Here is a 22999-nt window from a genome sequence, read left to right as displayed (position 1 = left end):
TCGCTCGGTTCGCTGACCACCTGTCAATCAACTGCTGTCCATGAGGCGCGCACTTGTTTCTCCCTCAAACACCCAGTAGAGGAACTGGAAAGTAAGTAAAGGCCGTCGCCGGAATTCTAGTCCTGCCCAGAGCCGGGACCGTCAGAACCTTCTCATATTTGAACCGAACGGGAAGCACCGTGCATGTCTCGGAGCGCGTCGTAGATTGTTCGGGAAGGCAAAACGGTATGCAGACGTGAAGAGACGGTCAGGTTCGTTGACGGCGCCAGATCCCACCACCTTACTTAAATCCTATACCCCACGATCCCCACGATAAGGAAGGTCACGGTGTACCGACATCATCACGTATTCAAAGAGCGCGGGATTTGGTAGAGAGCAGCAACTTCAGCGGCTCACTTCGGATTGCGTATCATCAACAAGAAGGAGAAGGAGGAGGAGGAGAAGGAGGGGAGGAGGGAAGGCATTGGGAACTCACACCGACCCCGACACCGAACCCGAACTTGACGGCCATCCCTCGTTACATTTATCGTCGCAGCGAACCTCTGATTCCCGCCCGCCGCCACTGTTCCTCTCAGGCCTTGCTTCTGATGAGCTCGATTATAACGCGTATCTAGACAAGGTTGCCTCCACCCGCGAGATAGGACAATGAAGCCACGCGTGCAACGGACGTCGACGAGGCTCAAAATAGTGGTGATGCCGTGCCAGCTTGTGGAATTCAAATGTCAACAGGTTCAAAAATCAAGACACGCCGTCCAAAGACCATCTCTACTACGCTTACCCCGCAGTGCCAACCCCCGGGGTCCCTCGGTAAACAGCGGTTTGGCGCATCGCCTTGCAGCAGCAGCAGCTCCGACCTCCATGTATGAGAGGCACCGAGTTTTTCGAGATCGAAACCGAGAACTTTGCACGTTCTGCCAACCCCCGTTGCGCCGTGTCCCCGCGTGGGACTCCGGCCCCTTTTCGCGATTGGACGCCGAACTCCACGATACCGTGTCCGAGCCCCGAGTCCAATCGCATCATAGGCTCTACCGACCTACCGATTTCCGCCCGCCGGGACGCTAGCCATTCCTGGCTTTGAATCCTCCATTGGCCTACAATACACCACGAAGCAGCACGATTCGCGATTCGCGATCCTCTATTTTTGGTAACATACCTACCTAAGCTCCAACGCGGGGAGCAGATCTTCGGATCCGCAACCGCCACCGCACCGGTCCCCCTGCGGCGTATCCGACAGACCATTGCGGCATTGTGGTACATACCTAGCCGTCTTCCTCCGTCATGTCGACCTCCTCACACGTCCCGGGGAATGCCGTGCCTGACACGCAACTAGGACTCAGCAATGAAGAGATACAACTACTACGACATGGCCAGCAAACCGTGGCGGCCGCAGGGGGCGGCGGAGGAGGAGGAGGAGGAGGAGGAGGAGGAGGAGGAGGCGAATCGACCTCGTCCCGCGCAGCGAGCCGCGCCTCATCTCAAGGCCTGCTCGTTATGGACCCTTCCTCTCTGGCCGCTCTAGGCCGGCACTTTGACCGGGTCATGCAGCGCATCCAGCAGCAGCTCGAGTATTTGATAGAGCAGTCCCAGCAGGTCAACCTGGAGGTGTACGACCGCGCCGGCAACCTGGTCGATAATGCCGACCGCGAGATTGCGCGGTACCACAGCCTCATGGCCCAGATCGACGAGCTCGAGCTGGATTTTGATCGTATATCCCATATTCGGGAAATCGTGGCCGGGTTTCGTCAGCGCGCCGAGGATCTAGAGCGCGAGTTGGAGATATCGGGGAGTGGTGCGTCACGAAGGGATCGCCATGGACATGGGCATCGCCACTCATCGCATCGCAGTCATGGACATCATCATTCGAGCTCTGGGAGGCAAAGGAGTTGAGCAAGTCGGAATCAGAAGGGTCAGAGACTCAAGGTAGATGAATTATCCTTTCGGGTAACTCACTAAACGACGAGCCATATTACGGGTCAGAGTGCCAGCCAGCAATGGAAGAAGGAGAATACCACATAGGACGGAATATGATATACAACTTCATGCAACAAAGGCAGCAACAGTACAGCCATACATCGGAAAATATGAGGATATCCTCCAGGTCATGAAACAGATAGAAGGCACCAGGTCCCGCGACCATCAGCAAAACATGTCATGGAAATCATTTGGGCGTTTTTGGGGGTCATCAGGAAGCATATTTAGCGATATTCGGTGTGCACGGTGTTCAAGCTCTCGCCATTTATGAGTACGACGACGGGTCGACGGAGAACAGTACCGCCAGCTAAAAGGTGCAATACAATCACGTTCAATTATTGAAGGAAGACGGCGCTCAGGGGAATGTGGTCACGAGAGTGAAGTCCTCAAGGGCAGACATAGAGTTGGTAAAAATAATTGGGGGAATTTGTAACGTCATTTACTTCCGTTTCTGCTTCTCCTCTCCTATGTGATCGCACCGTGCCTTATCTAGAAAGACGGCGAGACAGGCCCCGCGGCTTGTGACATCTGGCATACTTATCAACGGCTTAGCCAGGCTTTACTCACTCCTTTCATTCCTGTCTATATCCAGTTATATATCCCAGATTATGAGCAAGCATGTTCCATGTGTCATGTTGCTACGAGTGTACTAGCAAAGGGTCAAGGCGCATAAACACCTTCAATAATATATGTGGTACGACCGGCTCTCCACGCCGGTCGATGGCGTAGTTTCGCTGTAGTTCGTTTGGTCGACCATAAGAGGTGGATATCCACACGGATCAAGGACGATAGCAATGACCTCTCCAAGCGACAGTGTCACCCTTTGATATATCACTCACTGACCACCCATCTCCTCATCTTCATCACTCATCTCCTCATCCGAACTGCGATAAAGCACCACCACCCTATTATCCTCCTTCATTTTCCTCCTATACCTCCCCGCCGCACTAGCGCGAACCCTTGTCTCGGTATCCAACTTCTCCTTTGCCTCCGCCGCGAGCTCCTTCATGGTGTGCTTGACATTCTTGGAAAGGATCCCCATCCAACCAGAGTGTGGCTTGCACTTCTTCTTGGTGCACATGCCTGCCGTCAGGGGGTCAATTTTAGGAACACCGTTGATTCCGTTGCGGCGGTCCCAGCCATTGACGCCATTGACACTACCTTCCTCATCTTCCTCATCGTCGCCGTCTTCCTCGTCGTCTTCATCTTCGTGCTCACTCTTGATACGCACCGCAGATTCCGACAACAAAGCCAACAAATCTGTAGGCGCGTCCATCCGTCCCCTCTTAAAAATCGCTTCTCCCTCGTCGCTCTTCAAAAAGACACTAAACGCGTGAATTGCCCCGACTGTGTCCAGCCGCGTGTCGTAGCCGCACAGATCCTTGGCCGTGCCCTTCCCCGCCATGATGGCCGCCTCGCGTCGCTTCACCGCCATGTCGAGCAGCTGGAGCATCTTCTTGCAGAGCCCAATCTCCTCGCCCAGAGCGTAGCGGTCGGCGGCGGAGCGGTCGAGGATGGACCGCTCTTCTGGCGTGAGGACTACTGAGAGGTCGGCGGTGTTCCAGAAATTTGGGGGGACGCCTGTGAGGGTGGGTTAGCTTGGTGTACCTGGAGGGAAAGGGGAGTGGGTTGGTGGGTTGAAAAGAGTGTGATGAAAATGTGGGTGGGAAATAAGTTTGGATATGATGAGTGGGGCGAGAAGATGAAGGTTGACTGATGAATGAAGTATAATGACGTGAGAGCCACATACCGAAAGGTTCATCCCCAAGATGCCATGGCGGATCATCATGGCCTGGTTTACTATCCGGCGGATTCAAGAGTCCCATAAACTCCTGCCGAGTCAATTTGTCCATGCCCACCTCTCTTGTTCGTGGCAGCGTAGCAACCAGCTGATCCCACCATGCATTGCAATGTTCCGGCGAGCAGAAAATGCTGCGCTCCTCTCTGGCATCCTCGTAAATCTTGGCCGGCTGGTCACACCCATCGAGCGAGCACATCTTCTTGTACCGAGTAACCAAGCCACGGCCGGGAACGGCACACCTGGGGCAGATATATCTCTGCACCAGGTTCTCGCCTGTGTACTTGTCCATGTCGATACACTCGCCGTGGAACCAGTCCTCGCAACGGTCACATGCTATCATGAACCGATGATTGTCAGGTCCGCCGCAGATACAGTAGGGGCCGCTGTCGGACTCGCTCATTCCGCTGCCTCCTCCGTCTTGCCTACCGGCTAGGCTACCGGCTGGACTACCTCCGTCGTCGAATTCGCTAGGTAGAGTCGTCGCTGATGTGTCGATCTTCTTCCTGGTTCCGCCTCCTCCTGTTGTTGTTGCTGCTCCCTTGGCCGTGCCTTTCCTGGCCCCTCCGCCTGCTGTCCGTGCCCGCTTGGGTGCCTTGATGGTAGTTGCAGTACCCCGCCTCCTCGACTTTGGTGTTTTTGATGATGTCGTCTGCGACTTGGCCATAGTTGCTGGTGAGCCGAATTTATCATCACCCATTATATGGTCACCGTCCTCGTCGCTACTAGAGTGTTCGGAGCCACCGTAGAAGCGACGATCACCTTGTTGTGAAACATCGTTGATATAGTGAGATGCGGATGCAAATGACATTTTGTTCTTGCTGGCGTTGGTGCTTTTAGTTGTTTGATCACTCTCGGCGACCGAAGGACTGGTTTGTCTCCCGCTTTCATCCGTCGTTGGACTGGCTGCTGCCTCTGATGCGGCCGGCTCAAGAGTAAAGAAGGAATTTGAAAATGAGGAGGCCATCCTGGTCGATTTTGAATGACGTGAAGTGCTAGCAATTGTTACTCAACCTGCGTGGCAGTGGCAGTGGCAGCTACCGCCACTTCACCAAACTACGGGTGCAGGTGCCAACCTGGAGGCAACCTGAACTAAATTCGCAGTGCAGAGAAAACGCTGGGAGATTCGTGCTTAACATTCGACGCACGGCATCTTGATGCCAATTGCCTACCGAAGCAACGAAGTTCAACCGGCAACACGCTTGAGCAATTTCGCCAAGGGTGATACCGTTTGAACGATAGTGACCCTGGCATGAAGATTGGGATCAGGATAGGGATGAAGGTGGTTTGAGTGGACGCGATCCAAAGGCGTCTAACATGATACCAACGGCTTGGCAATATTCGCTAAGCGCATAGCGTGTCAACCCGACGACCCTGAGCTTCAGTGCCCCACTTTATTTTTGATCCCGCGGGCCGGGACCTGGAAGCTTTTAGAGCAAGCACAGGCCGTGCCGACTGCCGCCCGTATTGCGCGGGGAGATTTTGCGCTGCAAGCCGTCTGGAGTCCGGACTCCTCCGTTAGCCTTCCTCAAGGTCACCTCGCCGGTCATTTGTCATCCGGTCCGCGTCTGATTTTTGGAAGTCAACATTCGAGATTCCACTTTGATTGTCAACTACAACGAACAATACCACCGCGCGAATGAACATGTCGCACGCCATTGCGCCCATGCGCACCTTTTCCAGTGTCCTCTCCAGGACCCCCGCGAGGCAATGCCAGCGGTTCATCTCGACAGCTACAACCACCCGGCCTACCGTCCCGAGACTCCAAGCCCAGCTCCATCAGCCAGTGGCGCAACGCAGGACTTATAAGACCGTTGAGGAAGCAAAGAGCAAATACCGTTCGGGAGTACGTCTGCGTGTCGTCGACTAGACGCGTCTTCCGCCTCACACATTCCCTACGACAACAATCAGCTGACACTAGCGACTGTTGCGGGTAGCCCTTTTCCTGGAAGGCCGGCCTTCTCTTCGTCCTCACCGGCGCCGGCTTGCTATGGTACTTTGAGCACGAGAAGCAGCGCATGCAGCGCAAGAGGATAGCCGATGCGACCAAGGGTGTTGGCAGGCCAAAGGTCGGCGGCCCGTTCGAGCTGATCGACCAGAACGGCAAGCCCGTGACGGAGAAGGATCTCAAGGGTCGCTATTCCTTGGTTAGTTTGATCTAGACGCAATCTTTTGCAACACAAAGCCCCTGCGCTTTCACATTCAAGCTCGCTGACCAAATCCTTTACTTTCTTACAGGTCTACTTCGGCTTCAGCCACTGCCCCGACATCTGCCCCGAGGAGCTTGACAAGATGGCGGCCATGTTCGAAAAGGTGGAGGCCGAGCGTCCTGGCGCTCTCAAGCCTGTCTTCGTTACCTGCGATCCGGCGCGCGATACCCCCCAGGTGCTCAAGGAGTACTTGGCCGAGTTCCACCCCCTGTTCATCGGCTTGACGGGCACATACGACCAGATCAAGGCCATGTGCAAGGCGTACCGCGTCTACTTCAGCACTCCCTCCAAGGTCGAGCCTGGCCAGGACTACCTCGTCGACCATAGTATCTACTTCTACTTGATGGATCCCGAGGGTGATTTCGTTGAGGCCCTCGGCCGCCAACACTCGCCTGACCAGGCTGCCAAGGTGATCTTGGACCACATGAAGGATTGGCAGGGTAAGTGGAAGAAGGATTAGGCGGACATCTGACTTGATACAAAAGCAAAAGATACAGAGTGTAGAAAACGTGTACGATAAATCGCCTTCGGTACTTATACATTAAAGGATTTCTTCTGTCGGGCAGCGATACCGAGCGATGGTGCCTCCAAGTTCTTGGATATGCGTCGGGCGGGCTCGGATTTCTTTTGTCACTTTAGACAATTTCGGGTTCTGTTCGCATCCCGGTCTTCAAGTATAACAAGATGCGCCAGTTGGGCTCGATGACCAAGTCGAATGTCTAATGGTATGCTAGAATACGGACTAAGGTCCTTAGCGACCTTGCAGCTACAAGCCAAATTGTAAGGCAACCTTAACACGGCATGACATAACAGGCAACATATTAATTGTGCTTCATCAAGTAGTTGATGTAATGGGGATCAAGAGAAAGGATACGGCGTACAAACTGGTCGCGTGTCAACCGTGAGTCGTGACACCAACACTCTTATGTACTCGGCAACGGAGCCTGTCGTATCTTATCGGATGTTACGTCATGGTCAGCACGTGCGGTTTTTCCAAAGCTGTGGTAACAGAAGGTGGGGTCGCCGTAGTGCAGTGGGTTTTTCCATTCGTGCCTTTCTTTTTTTTTCTTTTCTACCTACCTAATTGACAATCGATGTTCCAACCATTGGCGGCGCCTACTCCCTTGCACTGCGCCAACGAGAAAGGGCCCTGGATTTTTTTTGCTCTTTCCTGCGATCGGTGCCCCCACGTCGAGTGCATCGCAGTCACTCCAAATCCTATCGTTTATGTCTTATTTGCTGTGTTGAAAAGATTGCTCTTCCTTGTTTCCATAAGTGATACGGAAAGTTTAGGTCATACGTAAGGTAAGGTACAGTATGTGAAAGAGGGAAGACGACTTACATGCATGGTTGGGCAGTCGTACACTACTACGGTAGATAAGGACTCATTGGACCGTGGAGCCCGAAACGCATCAATCAGACATCTTGTCTTTAAACAACACTTTAACACTTCTCGCAATTTTATCTATTTTCTTTGCCTTCGTAAAGTATCTCATATCGGAGTAGATTTACCATTTGCGATCTTGGCTGAGATTCAGAGGCAATAGACCGGCGTGGGGTTTCCCTCTTCACTTCATCGCCGGCGTGATCTTCGGGGCTCCAGGCCGACAAACGCACCCGCTCCAGGCGACTTCCAGGCACACACTACCCACTCGAGTCGCCGACTAGTGTATCGTCTCACCCGTGTGGAGCCCCTCGTGAAAAGAAAGAGACGGGTCGGCTCGGAAGGTCGCGGTCGCAGACGACATATCTTCAGCCCGTGGTAATCTCAAAAGAAAACTTCTACATTTGATCTCAATCGCGCCATATCGCTTTGACATTGACCAACGCGACCTCCATTTAGTTACGCTGGTTTGGGCAAAATTCCCATCTGTTTCATCCAATACCATGTCGGCGCCGTCCTCCGTTAACGAATCCACGAACGGGTCTGTCAATGGACCAACGATCCGCCCCAGACGCTCGGCACTCAAATATGAAGGCGACAGTGACAGAGTACACTCTTCGGGCGCATCTTCCAAAGGTTGGTGGTTCGCTCTCTTTGTTTCTTGCTTCTTTCTTTCTTTTGAGACTTGTTTGCACGACCCATGATGCGTGTACGTACAGTGAGCCACCCTTTATCGTGTGCCACCCCAAGATAAGCTCTCGCTACCAGAGAAGTCTGACGGCGAAAACGGCAGCCTGGATGTGAGCATTGTTCGTCTCATGTATCACGATATCGATCAGATGAATAGGCGGATGTGGGCATTCCAGCCCATGTCGTGTTACCAAGGGAAGCAAGGGGGTGAGTGGGCAAAGCTCACTTTGCCAATCTCAGAAATTTCCGTATATATAACACAAGTTTATCCCGGGTCAGAGAGTTGTGGTTGACTTTGCGTAGCTGTGCAGATTGCGGAACCTGAGACTCCTTCTGTGGAAGAGCACCACGTTAAGAAACAGTTCTCTGCGGGCGTCGCCAAAAGACTTGGTGGCCGACCTGCACCCACCTCAACCCCATCGAGAACCTCACTCGCTTCTGGTACCAGCCAAGCGGACATCGACAACTCCGGCAGTCCGACTGTGCTGACTGCATCACCTGCCCCAATGGATGAATCTCCGGCACACGGTCCACAAGGTCGTCACCGTAGCAAAATAGACAGGATCAGTGAGCGACTGGTCGCCCAAGTAGCGGAATGGATTCAGCATGAAAAGACCAAGAGGGAAACTAGAAAGACAGTGAAGCTTCTTCGACGGCGCAAGACACCACCCATCCATGTGAACGGAGAGCCTACCGTCTCCTCGCCTACCCGCCCTCGTTCGGATTCCATCAGTACAGACTCGAGCGAGGTTTCTTTGGACAGACTGCAAAAGATCCTCAATGACGGCATGTCTGCTCTCGGCCTAGACCAGGTCCCGCAGCTAGGCCCCCGTCTCGGACGCAGACGATCTAGGAGGAGTCTCAAGGCGCCTCCTGCCCGCACAGCCTCTTCCGACACAGAATTTTTTGATGGCGATGTCGTTGTTCCTAGCTGTGACGTGTTCCTCGACAACTCGAAGACCATGAGTTACTCGGGCGGCAAGGCGACCACCGAGGATACGCCTTCACAAGCCAGCCGTAGGGAAGAGAAGGAGAAGCAGGCTTGGCTCACGTTCAAGAACGAGATCATCAGGCTGGCACACACTCTTAGGTTGAAGGGGTGGAGGCGCATTCCGCTCAACGGTGGTGAGACAATCTCTGTTGAGCGACTCAGCGGAGCGCTGACGAACGCTGTGTATGTGGTGTCACCGCCCCCTGAATCTATTTTGCCTCCGCAGGAGGGCAAGAGACAGCCGGAAAAGGTCTTGCTCAGAGTCTACGGCCCTCAAGTTGAGCATTTGATCGACCGAGAAATCGAATTAGGCGTTCTCAAGCGCCTGGCGAGAAAGAAGATTGGCCCTCGGTTGCTCGGTACCTTTTTGAACGGCCGCTTCGAGCAGTACTTCAACTCCACCACGTTGACGCCAGAGAATCTTCGTGAGCCTGAGACATCCAAACAAATCGCCAAACGCATGAGAGAACTCCATGACGGCGTTGAGCTTCTTGAGCATGAAAAGGATGAAGGTCCTGGTGTCTGGAGAAACTGGGATAGGTGGCTCGACCAGGCTGAGAAGACGGCCATGTACCTCGACAACCAGGTTGCAGCCCAGCTTCAAGAAACCACTCGCCACAAGGAGACTTGGAAGACTAGGGGTTTCGTCTGCGGTGTCGAGTGGCCCGTATTCAGAAAGATGGTTCAAAAGTACCGCAAGTTCCTTGAGGACTATTATGGCAGCCCTACCAAAATAAGGGAAAAGTTGGTCTTTGCCCACAATGATGTTTGTCACCGCATATCCTGTTATTCACTAAGAAAAATTATTGACCGCGAATCTAGACTCAATACGGGAACATTTTGCGCATTCGGCCCGACGATAAGAAGTCGCCTTTGCTGCAGCCCGCCAACGAACACAAGCAGTTGATCGTCATCGATTTTGAGTATGCCGGAGCGAACTTGGCCGGCCTGGAGTTTGCCAATCACTTCTCCGAATGGACCTACAACTATCACGATCCTGTTACGCCACACGTTTGCGACGCTACCAAGTATCCAACCCTCGAACAGCAGCGGCGGTTCATCAAGGCCTACGTGGACCACCAGCCGAAGTTCCCTTCGGTACCTGGTGTATCAACACCATCGGTGACACCGTCAAGCACGGACACGCCTAGGCCCGGCATGCTTCAGAGCACCAACTCGGCAAGCTCCATTGTGGAATTCATGTTGGACGCCCGCGTGCCGCCAGGTGGGTGGAAAGAAGAGGACGCCCGTCGTGAAGCCGAGTCGGAGAAGAGGATCAAGGAACTCTTGGAAGAAACCCGGCTCTGGCGAGTTGCCAACAGCGCTCAATGGGTGGTATGGGGCATCATCCAGGCGAAGATTCCCGGACTGAATGATGGGGCGAAAGACGTGGTAACGGCGCCGGAAGGCAGCGTGCCGGACGAGGAGCTTGAGGCGGAAGAGGAGGCCGATGCGTTCGACTACCTGGGCTACTCGCAGGAGAGGGCCTTTTTCTTTTGGGCGGACTGTGTACGCCTTGGGCTTGTCACAGAGGAGGAGTTGCCGGAGAACGTTCGTTGCAGGCTTAAGTTTGTTGAGCAGTGATGAGGCCTCTGAGGCTCTCAAGATGAAACAGAAAATAGGAGGTGATTCCGGTAATTATGGAGAAGGGATATGATAAGGCGAAGAGGAAGAAGTGGGTTAAGGCCAACGCATAACGTCAGTGGCTAGGCCCGGAGCGGAGTGGCCCGACCTATATACCTACTGTTGAGCCTTTTGCATATTTACATATACAGCCGCACGTTACAGCTCGACGGCTTCGTGCGATGCGAGGGCGCTGACGTGACCTGCATAGCCAGCCAGGGCCTGCATAGCGTAGCAGTTGGTAGTTCCAATGATATGGGAAAGCGGTGTATCTACGAGCATGCATGATTTACAGATTTGTATGTACATTTAGAGCCCTTTGCTCACACCGTGAGTGTCAACATTTACTGTCGAAGTCTACTCCACGTTGTATTTCAACATGGGCGTTGTGACACAGGTACGTACCTTCTAAGTGATGCCTGCGTGTCAATGTGCACAGTTCCGATGTATGAAGCCTCCCCCGCAATCATTGCACACGCCGTTGCAGTTCATCTCAACTTCCATTTATGAGGGCACTGTGTTAATAGTGTAAGTGCCCAATTCTCAATGCCAAGACATGTTTGATAGCTTTCACTTATTGCGGTTCATGTCTCCTCCCTCTTCAGTTTTCCTCCCTCTTGTCCTCAAATCTCTGTCCTCCATGATTGATCTTATTGCTTGAAAGAGATGACTCGGCCCATCATGCACACAGCTCTGGATCGTCTGAACCTGTGTCAAATCTCGAAAAGAATTAACTATGTAGTTGAACCTTCCGCGTTACATGGCGTGTAATACCGAGAGACACCAGAGGCCCAACAAAAGCGCGAAAACCACCAATGTCCACGTTGAAGGAAAGCGGGGGGCTGGCAAGGCTGGTCGCGGCTCGCCCAACCACCGGAGGCAATACGAAGCCATTCGGGCAACGTCCTTCCCAACCTCCACAGACGTTGTCATAGGGCGAGCAGGGCGCGAGTCGGCCAAAAGGTACAAACGGAACGCATTTGCGACATTGTAGAGAGGTCGCCTGCATCATCATCAACAACTTGCTAGTTGGATGGATCCTCATCATCGCCTCAAGAGGACCAAAAACGAATCGACGTTTGCGAGTCCTGCGCGCTTCTCTTCCTTGTTCTTGACCTACAGGCTACCTCCCACAGGTGACATTCAATCTCTAGCTCCACAATCTCGAATCCCAATTCGTGCATCCCGTTTTGGATCCGGTTCTGGTTCTGGTTCTGGTTCCTGCCCCTGTTGCTAGTTCCAAGCATGAACTTCGACAATCCAGATGCCAATTATGCCGAAGAGCTTGATTCACGTATGTAGGCCTGCGTCATATTACCAAGTTGACGGCATATCAAAGCAGTGTTCGATTTTTTTTATTTTTTTCTTCCTTGTCTGTAGCGAGCTGGATGCACTAACAACTGGCACTGCCCACCACTAGTAGCCCGAGGCCCACCAGATCCGCAGTATCTCACCGCCGATCCAAGGCCGCCGTCGAACCGATCCGGAGGCACGTTTGGCCACCCGGAAGAACGCCGCGTCGGTAGTAGTGCTCTTAACTCGGACTCGTCGTTCACATCTAGACCTGCTTATTCGGCAGCCGCTGCTGCTGCTCAACCGACGCCGTCTGTTTCACACCCACCATCAACTATTCCTCCGTCCGAATTCGATCGAAGCTCTGCCGAAAATAACAACACGAGCGAACAACAAGTGGATAGCGGAGCCACCGACCACCGCCGCCACGGCCACGGGACGGGAGCCCCAACCACTGCCGGAGGAACAAGCCGAGACCATTTAGCCCATGCCAGCCCCATTGTCATTCAAGGGCCACCGCGTGTCTTACCGGACTTACCACCTCTGCCGCCCCCAACTATTCGACTGCAACAACAACAACTTCTTCAACAACAACCTCAAAAAATGCAACGAAATCCATACCAGCCATTGCCAGGGGGTCTACCTGTAAACGGTGGGCTCGCAGCAGCAGCAGCAGGTCCGGTCCAAGACTTCAAAGACGATCTCGCCCGGGAAGCTGGGGTGGTCACCCCAGGTGTCGATGACACGCCCTATGTCCAGTACGCCATCGAAGCTCTCACTCGTGGGAACAGAGAATCAGGTTACTCGGGGGATGGGTCGTCGGGTAGTGAATGGGGAGCTGGAGGAGGAGGAGGAGGAGGGCTAGGTCTAGGGACTCTTCCTGTTGGCTATGTACCCGCACAGCACCAACAGCAAGAACGACATCAACCTCGAGAAGGGGAATCGACTGAACCTTCATCAACATTAGATCCCGCACTCAAACAACGTTTCGAAGAAGACAGACGCCTCCTCCAAACACCCTTCCAGCCTAAGAACCCCGCCGTCTCAGCGGACTCGCTCGCATCAACATTGTTAAAAAATGGCCCACGGCCAGCGCAGCCGCACGAATGGCGGCCGCTGGACAGAGACGCGCTCATAGCCAAAGTAGGCGAGCCCCGAGCCAACGGCCTCCCAACACTCGACTTCCTCCCGATGCCCCTAACAGCGCGCTCGCTGGTCGCCTTCATGCTGATGTGCCTCTTCATGGCTGCCGCGCTGATTTTCTCGGCCGTATGGTCACACATGCAGAACGGACTGACGGGATACGTGAGCATCTACGGGTCTTCCTACTTTCTATTTCGGATCCTGCCGCAGTTCCTGGGCGGATTATTATTGTTATGGGCGCAGTTTATCATCATCACCGCCTTTCGAATTCTTCCCTTTGTGCACCTGGCTTCGCCTAACATCAGGGAGCGAGATGGCGCGCTGTTCGAGGATATGTATCCCCGCTCGTTCCTCTGGCCGCCGCAGTTTATTGGGGGCTGGAAGGTTTGGGTTCCGATCCTGGCTACTTGGGTTTTTGGGATGACTCTCCCGTTGCTTAGTTCCCTGTTCACAGTTGTCTTCGTGGATGATGTCTGGATGTGGGCCACGGTCCAGGGCGTTGCGTGGACCGCCGTGGCGCTTTATCTGGTGATGTTCATCTCGACCGTCATTCTTTGGAGGTACTTTGCGACGCTACGATCAACGGGACTGGCGTGGGATCCGCGATCCCTGGCCGACATAATCGCTATCGTCTCCGAGACTAACACGGCGGACGAATACCGAGGCACCCAGCTAGCGAGCAACCGCGGGCGCATTCGCTTTGCGCTCCGCCACCAGGCCAACGTCCGACTGGGTTACTGGACGTGGAAGGACGGCCGGTCTGGCGTATGGTACACGTTGGGAAGTCCCATGGATCAAGGCTTCATCGCCGTACCGCTTCCCGACCAGCTGACCGGCAAAGGGATGACCAAGTTTCAAGAAAAGCAAGGTCTGATGGCCGCCATCAACATCAACCCCGTCGCCGGCAGCAACAGCGGCAGCGGGACCGGCACGGGCATGGGAACTGGCACCGGGACCGGAGAGGACTACGACATGGAAGCCGTCTCAGATGGCACCCCTTCCCCACAAGGCCGTTATCGCTACCTCCCCTGGTGCCTGCGCACCTCGCCTCTCCTACTGCTCCTAACCGGCGCTTTTATCCTCCTCCTCGCGCTCTTCATCGTCTCTTTTCTCCCCGCGACCCGCATCACCAAGGGGTTTCTCCCCGGCCTCCCCGCCGCTCCTGTACAGGGCGCCTTTTCAGCCGCCAACTTCCTCTACTCCTTCCTTCCTTCCCTGCTCGGCCTCAGCTTGTATCTCCTCTTCCAAACCATCGACATGCACCTCCGCATACTCCAGCCGTGGGCCGCCATGTCCTCCTCTAACAGCAAAGGCGGTGCCTCAGCCGACGCCTCTCTGCTGGCTGATTACGCAGCCTGCGGTCCGGTGACGGCCACCTTTCACGCGCTCAAGAACGGACACTGGCGCATGGCTTTCACCTCGGCGTGTTCGACCCTGTTCATCCTGCTTCCCGTCCTGGGTGGCGGCATGTTCATGGCTCTGACGCAGCCTGCCGGCTCGCTGGTAGACGATCACGATGTGCCCACCAGGGAGGAACAAGTCCTAATGTTCCCCAACTTCCCCGCCTTCGCCATCGTTCTGGCGCTGTGCGTGCTCTACTTTTTGGCTCTGCTGTCCTTGCTTCCCGCAAGGAAACCGTTTCGGTTCCCACATGGCGTCACCTGTTTGGCTGAGATCATTTCTTACTTGGCGAACGAGGACCTGCTGGGCGATTTGGCATTTAAGCATTGTCGCAGCAGGGAGGAGTTGAAGGAAAAACTTGGGGTGGGCAGGGGCGTGCCGGAGACGAGGCCGAGGTGGACGTTTGGGTTGGGGTACGGCGGCAGTACCGGTGTGGCGGGCGAGGAGACGCTGGGCGTGAGGAGGGCGAGGAGGTTTACGGTGAGGAAAAGCCAGATCAAGTTTGGGGGGTTAGATCAACCCTTTTTGAGTTGAGTATCTTGCAGCAGGTGTGTTTACTATGATCTTGGATGGTGGTAATAATGATGAGAAATGTATTATGAGGATATGGTCATGATGTTTTGGTTTTAATGAGATCATGAAATTGTTTGGTGGACATGTTTTGTTTGGGTCCTGGGAGGCTCACCGCGGGTGTTACTGCACCACCCCTTTGACGAACTTTTTCAATCTTCTTGACGAGTATCAACTTCTTTGTTGGTCGAACTGTCATGTTTCAGACGCACGTTATAAAGCCTGGATGTGGTCAAAGCATTGCATTGGAGTTCGGGTTACTATTAAATTAAACCAGCATGTTGTGGTGATAGCAATCAATTACACTTTAGGACATCAAAAACCGAAGAATATTCTGTTATCAAGCATGCGTTCGGACTCGGCACATACCGATGCTGCCTTTAGCACAGACATACTCATCTCGCTGTGAAAGGCATAGCTGTGCCTTGATATCTCGGCTGTTGATATAGCATTGAGAGCAAAGGAACATGGATTGGGGGCCTCCGGCGAGGGGAAGAGCAACAATCCATTGGAAGTCATTCAGGCCACTATGTGAGAGGAGTGACCTGCACTCACACAGGACTGCGTCCCACGAGTTTGTTGACGATGTTCCGAAATCTGACCGAGATGAAATCAACTTCTCGACCGTAGTGTACACTTGTACTGGCGTACTCTTCGAGCTTTCCTTCAAAGCCTATCTTCCGGTGATGAGAAATTGGGCAAAGAGCATCAAAGGGTGTCATCAAGAGGCTCGCAAACTCCCAATGTCTCTCCCGCTTTATTAACGAATCTGGTATGATTAGCATTTACCGGGTTGGTCTGCACCATGAAATCATGAACCCCACTGGGACCGTTGACGATTCGGATCCCATGCGTGGTGAGGTAGATATAGGAGCAGTCCTATAGACGGCATTCTCACGTTCGTTCCAGGAAGAATACCCACAGACATCTTCATATGGATCTTCGATTCAACAAGGTATTCAAACCACTGTAGCTCCACAGTGAGAATGTTCTATTTCGCATCCAGAACTTGGGAATCGAGTCGTGAGAGGGAACCCAGTGGGTAACATCGACGTCAGACAGGCGTGGAGGCCATGCGATTAGGATGAGGTACGAAGGAGGCAGGAGATTGGCCGTGGTGAGAAGTAGGGCCTTGTTTGACAATCTTCGACGTTGAGAATGGGACCATGGTTGGGGCTAAAGCGGGTTCTGGGCAGCCTGCCCTGAACCATCCTCTTGGAATCTTGGGGTTCTGAGACAGGTCAGCGATTGGAGAATGCAACACTGGTGCATGAGTTTCGTCACATCTCATGTACTGCCAACGCATCGATTTCATCCATTCCAACTTCCAGCTGCCTCACATCCAGGCTACCCAGCCAGCCGCTCAATCCGAGCCAACGTGACTTTTTTAGTATTCGCCTCCGGTGAAAGTGTTAACTTGTTGGTTGTGAAGAAGGCAGGAAGGGTGCCCGGATAGAAACAAGTGTGTACATACGTACTGTACGCAAAGAACAGGCCGATATCCAATCTCGATGACTTTTTGGGAGAGGGTCGTCTTGGCTAGAGCTTCTCTTTTCATACTGATAGTGTCTGTTGATGGCTAGTGTAATGAGCTGTGCCTTGAGCTGTGCCTTGGGCCCGTTCTTTGTGCAACGACACTAGCACGCCGCATCTCCAGATTGTCTGAACGGGCCACTTCGTATCGACCGACCTACCCGTGTCACGACCGTTATGCCGTGACAGGATGCTGCGAGTCTGCTCCGGTTGTCCGACCATGCTGCCTTGCAAAGATCAAGAAGTTCTCGACAGTTTGAGCAGCGTTAGCCAGATTGATTGATTGCAGATATATTGTGGCAACTCGAGGAAGCTAGGCCGTCTTGTAGTGTCAGGCACTCGCCAGTTGTAACTTGACCTGGAGGAGATAGGATAACTGATTACCATACGGAGTCGGCCCACAACGCTCTGTGTAGGCATGATGGAACTGAGAAGAAGAAAACGAAAATTGAAAGTCAAAGAAAGATTGGCAAACAACCAGACTCGTTGGCCTGTATCTGGCAAAGAAGAGGAAGGAACGATTCAGTTCAACAGAAAGACCCATGACGTTTGTCTCAAACTCATGGCAACAGGCGGGGTTCACCTCCATTTCGTGCTTCCTGTCTGCCTCTACCTGGTGCCTTCCCGAGCGGGAATTTCACATCGTTCTGCAGTGCTTTGTGTACAACTGTGCCTGCACTTGTAAGTCAACTTGCATTGCCGAACGGCAAGTACGTGGTGAAGAGGACCACTCATTCATAAGGTCGGGTGTTGTCCAGTCCGGGAAAACGACCGAGGGTATCGTCGACACCTACCTTACAGCTTCCTTTCTCAACTGGGGCTTGAGCATTCGACTACGAGGCTTTCGCCCGGCTGAACGAATCGACACCAAGTCAAGCCATTGGCGCCCGAGTCAACTCCCTAGCGACGCCTCAGCCATTGCGCATTGACGAGTGCTCAGTTTGTCGGCTTGGCAAAAGGTTGACCGGTGCCCTGGTGAGGCGGTGAGGAGAAAAAAAAAAGGGCGGATGTGGTTTTGTCGTGACGGTCTTTACAAGCGGTCGGGCAGCGACATCTTTCCCTGCTGGACAGAGTGAGGTGCTATAGCTGGCAGTGTGCAATACCCTAGGGTCCCCGAGGAGGGGCGCATGGGGAGGCGCCCGGGCAGGGAAGCATCTCAGTGTGTCCATGTTAAGGTTCCAGCCGGTCCTGTCCAGGGTTGATGCTGAGGACAGTCCGGGCAGCAACGTGGGGGATCTCTGACCGGCCTGGAACAACACACTACACCATCATAGCATCACCTCACCCTGCTGTCAATCCATCAGCCTCATCATCCATCCCGCAGCTCGTCGTCCTCTGGTTGCCCGACACGACTACACGAGTTAACAACGGGTACCACCTTCAAAAGGGCACCCACCCGGTCGACAGCGCGGCTTTGACCTTTGGCTCTCTTTCTGCTCTTCAACAAACCATTCAGTTTCCTATTTGACCAGGCCAGACTTCATCACCGTTGCTGACACCCCGGACAACCAACCGACAACCTGCCTAGACCGGAACCCGAATTACAAGTACACTACGGTACAGTGCTAGTGCTGTCCGATCGGCCGCCTGTTTTGGCTGTTCAAACACTCGTCACCAAAACTCACCAGCCACGCATTTTTCCACTTCCATCCCATCACCAAACCCGACCTCGTCCATTTTCGCAACAGCTACCTCCAATCCACGATTACCCACCAGACTTGTTGCATTACCCCTGTTCACTGTTCACTCCACACTAGAAGAACAGGAATATTCCCTTTTGCACTTCCATTCCTGCCAGGATATTGCTTTCATATCCTGTCATGATTCACGGAACTCCGAGCTAAACAGAGACATCAAGGTGAGTGGAGAGAATCGAAAAGGCGGACGGTTGTCGCGCCGTAATGTCGGTACGGTGTGAGGGTGTGTACCTTGGTAACGACAAGCATGGACACCACCACCACCACCGATCCGTCCACAAGCATCTACAGTCTGCTTTGCAGCAATTTCTCCTTCCTCTGTCTTTGCGCATTGCATGTAACGGCAGCATCTGACCCGAATCGCAGCCTTCGGCCCACCATCCCAGCCTGCCCTCCCTAGCCTGCCTACTAGGCGCGTCGCATTTCGTCACCACCAGGGTGGTGACCCTTCAACTTGTCAACCACACCAGCGCCCGCTGGCGATGAGGGAGATATTGCCGCCGGAACACACCAACCTCCACCTTCCCAGAACCCCCGCGATTTTTACAATCCGATAACGCCCACGCAGCGTCAGCAGCGCACTCTTCCTCTCCGGTCAGCCACGGCGACACCTGCATCGGACGACGCATCCCTCACTCCGTCTTCTCAGCGAACGCTCCGTCGAACACCGCGCTTTCAAGCCGCTCGCAGTCCGAGCCCAGCCCCGAGGCCATCCCGATCTTCGCGCCGCATTCACCTCGAGGCGGCCAGCGTTGGCATCGCACCCCAACCTATCTTCGCAACTGCTGGTCCCCCTGGACTTGGACAACCCCCTCAGCCACACGGAAGCTTTCGGCAACGCCCTTTGCAAGATAGCAGCGACGATCTCAACGAAGACACGTTCCCGCCCCAGCCGTCGTTTATCCCGGAACGGACTTCATCCTTGTCCCACTCCAATCCCCTTCGCCTTTCTCGACACACAAAGAGTGCTATTCTCTGGGCTCTCGAGGAAGCTCTAAGGCAACCGTATTCCTTCTCCCCAGATCTGGACGAAGAAAACGCTTCGATGGCGGATCTACTGAGCGGCGGCGTCGGCCCTGCTACCTCCAATGGTCATGCCGTCCCATCGCCGCGACCTACCGTACCTTCTCAGACTGGCTCCCCCCAGCAGGTGATCCGTGGCCCTAGGATGATCATGCGTGAACGTGCTGAACGAGAGGCAAGACAAAAGGCCGAAAGGGAGCAGATAGAGCGTGCTCGCGCCGAAGAGGAGGCGCGTATGCTTGAGGAGACGCGTCGACAGAACGCCGAAAGGAGAAATGCTGCTGCTGGCGCTGCACCAGGTGGTAACATAGCCACCGACCCGGCCACACAACGTAGGCAAAAACGAGCTCAAGATGCCCAAGGCGGTCCCCAGGTACAGCCTGGAAATCCCCCGCAAGCGGACGTACCGCAACCTTTGCGCCCAGCTCGCACCGGTCAACCAAATCAGGCACCACAGGGCTTTACACCTGCCGCTGGGACTGGTGGTACAGCGCCTGGGCAACCAGCCGAGCCGTCAGCGCCAAATGCCGGTACCAGGATGAAGAACTCGTTCCCTCATGCCTTTGAGCGATGGGAAGCCCTGTCAGCGCACTGGGAGGGAATGACCAGCTTTTGGATACGAAAACTCCAGGAGAATACCGACGAATTCGACCGAAACCCAATTTCCGCTCAGCTATCCAGGCAGGTCAGCGACTTATCAGCAGCGGGTGCCAACCTCTTTCATGCAGTTGTCGAGCTGCAGAGGCTACGCGCCAGCTCCGAGAGAAAGTTCCAGCGCTGGTTCTTCGAAACACGGTCGGATATTGAGCGCCTGCAGGAGACGAACGCCATGCTCGAGAACGCCTTGGAAGAGGAACGGCGAAGTAGAACTGAAGCTGCCCGCCAAGCTCAGGAGCAGGAGCGCGAAAACGCGAAGACCCAGAAGTTGCTTGCAGAGATGCGGAAGGAGTTATTGATCTCGAAAGACGAGGCTCGTCGCGCGTGGGAAGAACTTGGTCGTCGGGAACAGGAAGAACGGGACCGGACACTTTCCCTTCAGCAGGGCCATCCAACAATAGTAGGCGGCGTCCAGGTCGTGCCGATGACACAAGGTGTTCCTAATCGCCAAGCGAGCACGCGGGATCATCAGAGGACCCAATCCGACACTTCCGACTATGTCGCCGCTCCAAATCCCCAGTACTCTCAGTATACCCAAGGATCCGCTGCCCAACCGAACACGACTGCCGCTGGCCAACCAAGTGGCGCATATTACCAGCAACAACCTGGTGCCTCCACGCAACAACCTGGAGATTATGGGGCCAGTTCAGGAGCAGGCTATGACGAAGGTGAGTTGCACTGGCGATATTGATGACCACTTTGTCGAAGATGTCGACGAGAGACAATATCCCTTACCCTAGCACCCCGCCCGGAAGCTCGCCAATCTGACCAGGCGACAGAGGATTTTGAAACCCCTACGTCGAATCCCGCAACTAATTATCCCCCATCGAGTTCGCAATACGGCGGCACGTACCCTGAATCATCCGGATATGGTGGACAAGGCTACGCAGCGCCTGGATGGGAAACGATGCCCCGACACCATCATCCAACAAGGTTAAGCGACGTGCTGGAAGAGGACGAACGTAGTCGCACTTCGGCAAGCCGAGTCAGCCAAGCGTGACAATGAACTGTCGCGCGGTCAACACACCGCACGACGCACATATTCGGAACAGCATATTAACACTCACAACTTGTTCCTGTTTGGGTGATATAGCCTGCTTAGGCTCTCGCAACTTTTGCTTCAATATTCGCTTCCGACTTCGACGGAACATTGTCAGATTAACAGTATATATCCGTGTATCCATCGCTCGGTTTGATGGCGGAAGATATTTTGGGCATCGTCGGATGGCATGGCAGAAGAAATTCCCGCAAGCCATGTCGATTCTTCGCTGTCATTGCATCAATGAGACGTATTCACGCTTCTTGAGAGTTCAGCAGCATATGGCCAGATCTCCACACGATTCGTATAGCGTCTGACGTTCAGTGAGGGTCTGCAAGGCATTTGCAAAAGCAAAAGTCCTTGTCGCCCATCAGCAGAGTACCTCTCGGTCCTGGAATTTGTGCGAGTATATGACTGAAGGAAGAAAAAATTGGGAGGAGAGCAAAGAAGAAGGGGGGAGGAATGGACTTTTGTGATCGTTTACTGGCTTTTTGTAATGCATATGATGATGTTTATTCAGCGTGGAACAGATAGGGCCATGGAAAGCTGGTGTAGGATTTGAGGTGTAAAGGAGATTCAAGATGTAGGGCAGAAATATGAGGGTCTGTCTCAGTGTTTAGAACGGGAGGGGGCAACAGGAATGAACGGAGAGTGTAGAGTGCCATACCGCCATACTCGTGACACGTATGCGCGCGTGTTTTGCTTTGGGCCGTCTTTGCGATTCATTGAAGTTTCTTTTAGACGGGAAGGTGTAGTAGCACTGATGGGCCATAAAGGGGTGTTATAATTGCACGGGTGTTGTTGATACGACGGGTTTTTTGGGTGTTCAGCTTCATTTTCCTCGATTGTATCGTCTTAACTCCGCATGTGGTCGGTCGCAAGTGGCCTGGTATGTTGAGGTTTGCAATAGACGGTAAAGGGCAAGAAAGGAGCAAAGGGTGACAAACAGACAAAGAGCTGGAATAGGACATAGGATGCAAGCAAAATGGGAATGATATATCCTCGATGGAGGAGGCGTTGGGAAGTGCGAAAGCGTCAATATGGCGTAAGTTTTGGATCACGTCTATGGGCGGACTGCCTGTCGAGCTTCATAGAATGAAACGGAAGCAAAGAAAAGAAGCGAGGCACTTGAAAGCAGATAACTAACCAAGTAGCCGCGGTGGCGTTAAAACGAAGAAAATTCCACATATAATTCCACTTGGTTGTAACGCTGATGGGAATGGTGTGTGTGGATGAACTTTTAATGAACTGGAGACAATCTAGGACGGCTGGATGGACCTGAAGAGGATCAACTCTTTTTTGGGCTCCGGCCACCTCTAGGCTTGCCTGGCAGTACCTAGGGTAGGTTATCAAGTGACGTTACGATACCGGCAGCAGCACAAATGGGCGGCAAAGTCGTGGACCTTGTAGAGGTAGCCCAGCAGTGGTGCCTCTTAGGACATAATGATACCTGCCTTAGAAACAAAGGGATGTGGGGGTGGATGGGGAGCGAACCGGCTTACTGATGGGCATGGAGAGGACGTTTCAGGCTGCCTCTCTCATATCTGTCGTCCTATTTCTAACAGTCTCCCGAAGAACACGTAAAGTGTCGCGCAGTGTTTGTTAGCTACCTCTAAGAGTCTAGATGCTCCATCCCCGAACTCATCCACCTCTTACCTTCGCTTGTGGAAAAATAACAAGGCTTAAGGAGTCACACAATCTGGTCCAGGCAGCTGATTCGGAGCCTTGTAAGACTCTGGAGGTGGGTGTCCAGGGAGCCGGAAACGGTCAGCTCGCTGCTGATCTTGATCAGCGCACCCACTCAGTCAGTTCTGTCTCTTCGTGAGCTTCGAAGCGGACGGGAAGAGGAAGAGGAGGAAGAGCTTCCCCTGTCGCTGTCACTTTGTGGGTGGGGCAGTTGACAGGAACACTGTCAGGAACATTTCTTGGCATGCAGCTGCGCTCCGGTGCTCACAGATGCACATTTCGAGCTCCGT

The 22999-nt window shown here is 53.7% G+C and overlaps 6 protein-coding genes across 6 annotated transcripts; 5 read left to right on the top strand and 1 right to left on the bottom strand.

Moving 5' to 3' along the window:
* The first annotated feature begins 1170 nt into the window (after positions 1-1170).
* B0T23DRAFT_65311 (uncharacterized protein) lies at positions 1171-1926 on the top strand. The gene has a single exon (XM_062841599.1). The coding sequence runs from the start codon at positions 1279-1281 to the stop codon at positions 1885-1887; it is 609 nt and encodes a 202-aa protein (XP_062695053.1). The 5' UTR covers positions 1171-1278; the 3' UTR covers positions 1888-1926.
* Positions 1927-2806: 880 nt separating this feature from the next.
* Positions 2807-4580, bottom strand: B0T23DRAFT_312351 (uncharacterized protein; the record flags this gene model as incomplete). The annotated part of the gene is made up of 2 exons (XM_062834683.1): positions 2807-3552; positions 3722-4580. 2 exons carry the CDS (start codon positions 4578-4580, stop codon positions 2807-2809), a joined length of 1605 nt encoding a protein of 534 aa, XP_062695052.1.
* Positions 4581-5233: 653 nt separating this feature from the next.
* On the top strand, positions 5234-6836 carry B0T23DRAFT_372685 (protein sco1). The gene is made up of 3 exons (XM_062836747.1): positions 5234-5615; positions 5707-5916; positions 6008-6836. The coding sequence occupies exons 1-3, from the start codon at positions 5409-5411 to the stop codon at positions 6437-6439; spliced, it is 849 nt and encodes a 282-aa protein (XP_062695051.1). The 5' UTR covers positions 5234-5408; the 3' UTR covers positions 6440-6836.
* A 1030-nt stretch (positions 6837-7866) lies between these two features.
* Positions 7867-10628, top strand: B0T23DRAFT_393112 (kinase-like domain-containing protein; the record flags this gene model as incomplete). Its single annotated transcript, XM_062838054.1, has 4 exons — positions 7867-7999; positions 8132-8260; positions 8357-9810; positions 9867-10628. 4 exons carry the CDS (start codon positions 7867-7869, stop codon positions 10626-10628), a joined length of 2478 nt encoding a protein of 825 aa, XP_062695050.1.
* A 1186-nt stretch (positions 10629-11814) lies between these two features.
* On the top strand, positions 11815-15076 carry B0T23DRAFT_65081 (uncharacterized protein). Its single transcript, XM_062841598.1, has 2 exons — positions 11815-11961; positions 12091-15076. The coding sequence occupies exons 1-2, from the start codon at positions 11913-11915 to the stop codon at positions 15036-15038; spliced, it is 2997 nt and encodes a 998-aa protein (XP_062695049.1). The 5' UTR covers positions 11815-11912; the 3' UTR covers positions 15039-15076.
* A 3432-nt stretch (positions 15077-18508) lies between these two features.
* B0T23DRAFT_393110 (uncharacterized protein) lies at positions 18509-20984 on the top strand (the record flags this gene model as incomplete). The annotated part of the gene is made up of 3 exons (XM_062838053.1): positions 18509-18527; positions 18775-20652; positions 20725-20984. The coding sequence occupies 3 exons, from the start codon at positions 18509-18511 to the stop codon at positions 20982-20984; spliced, it is 2157 nt and encodes a 718-aa protein (XP_062695048.1).
* Positions 20985-22999: the final 2015 nt, after the last annotated feature.

This window comes from Neurospora hispaniola (genome assembly GCF_033458365.1).
Source record: "Neurospora hispaniola strain FGSC 10403 chromosome Unknown B0T23scaffold_2, whole genome shotgun sequence".
Lineage (NCBI taxonomy): Eukaryota > Fungi > Ascomycota > Sordariomycetes > Sordariales > Sordariaceae > Neurospora > Neurospora hispaniola.
Note: the sequence above shows the minus strand (reverse complement) of the source record. Positions and strands in the feature narration are given on the sequence as shown.

What these genes read in the sequence shown, in the direction of transcription:
- B0T23DRAFT_65311 (XM_062841599.1), top strand. Translation starts at nt 1,279, where the DNA reads ATGTCGACCTCCTCACACGTCCCGGGGAATGCCGTGCCTGACACGCAA.
- B0T23DRAFT_372685 (XM_062836747.1), top strand. Translation starts at nt 5,409, where the DNA reads ATGAACATGTCGCACGCCATTGCGCCCATGCGCACCTTTTCCAGTGTC. An exon ending in AGAGCAAATACCGTTCGGGA is followed by an intron (nt 5,616 to 5,706) that starts GTACGTCTGCGT and finishes TGTTGCGGGTAG; the next exon opens with CCCTTTTCCTGGAAGGCCGG. An exon ending in TCAAGGGTCGCTATTCCTTG is followed by an intron (nt 5,917 to 6,007) that starts GTTAGTTTGATC and finishes ACTTTCTTACAG; the next exon opens with GTCTACTTCGGCTTCAGCCA.
- B0T23DRAFT_65081 (XM_062841598.1), top strand. Translation starts at nt 11,913, where the DNA reads ATGAACTTCGACAATCCAGATGCCAATTATGCCGAAGAGCTTGATTCA. An exon ending in TGCCGAAGAGCTTGATTCAC is followed by an intron (nt 11,962 to 12,090) that starts GTATGTAGGCCT and finishes CACCACTAGTAG; the next exon opens with CCCGAGGCCCACCAGATCCG.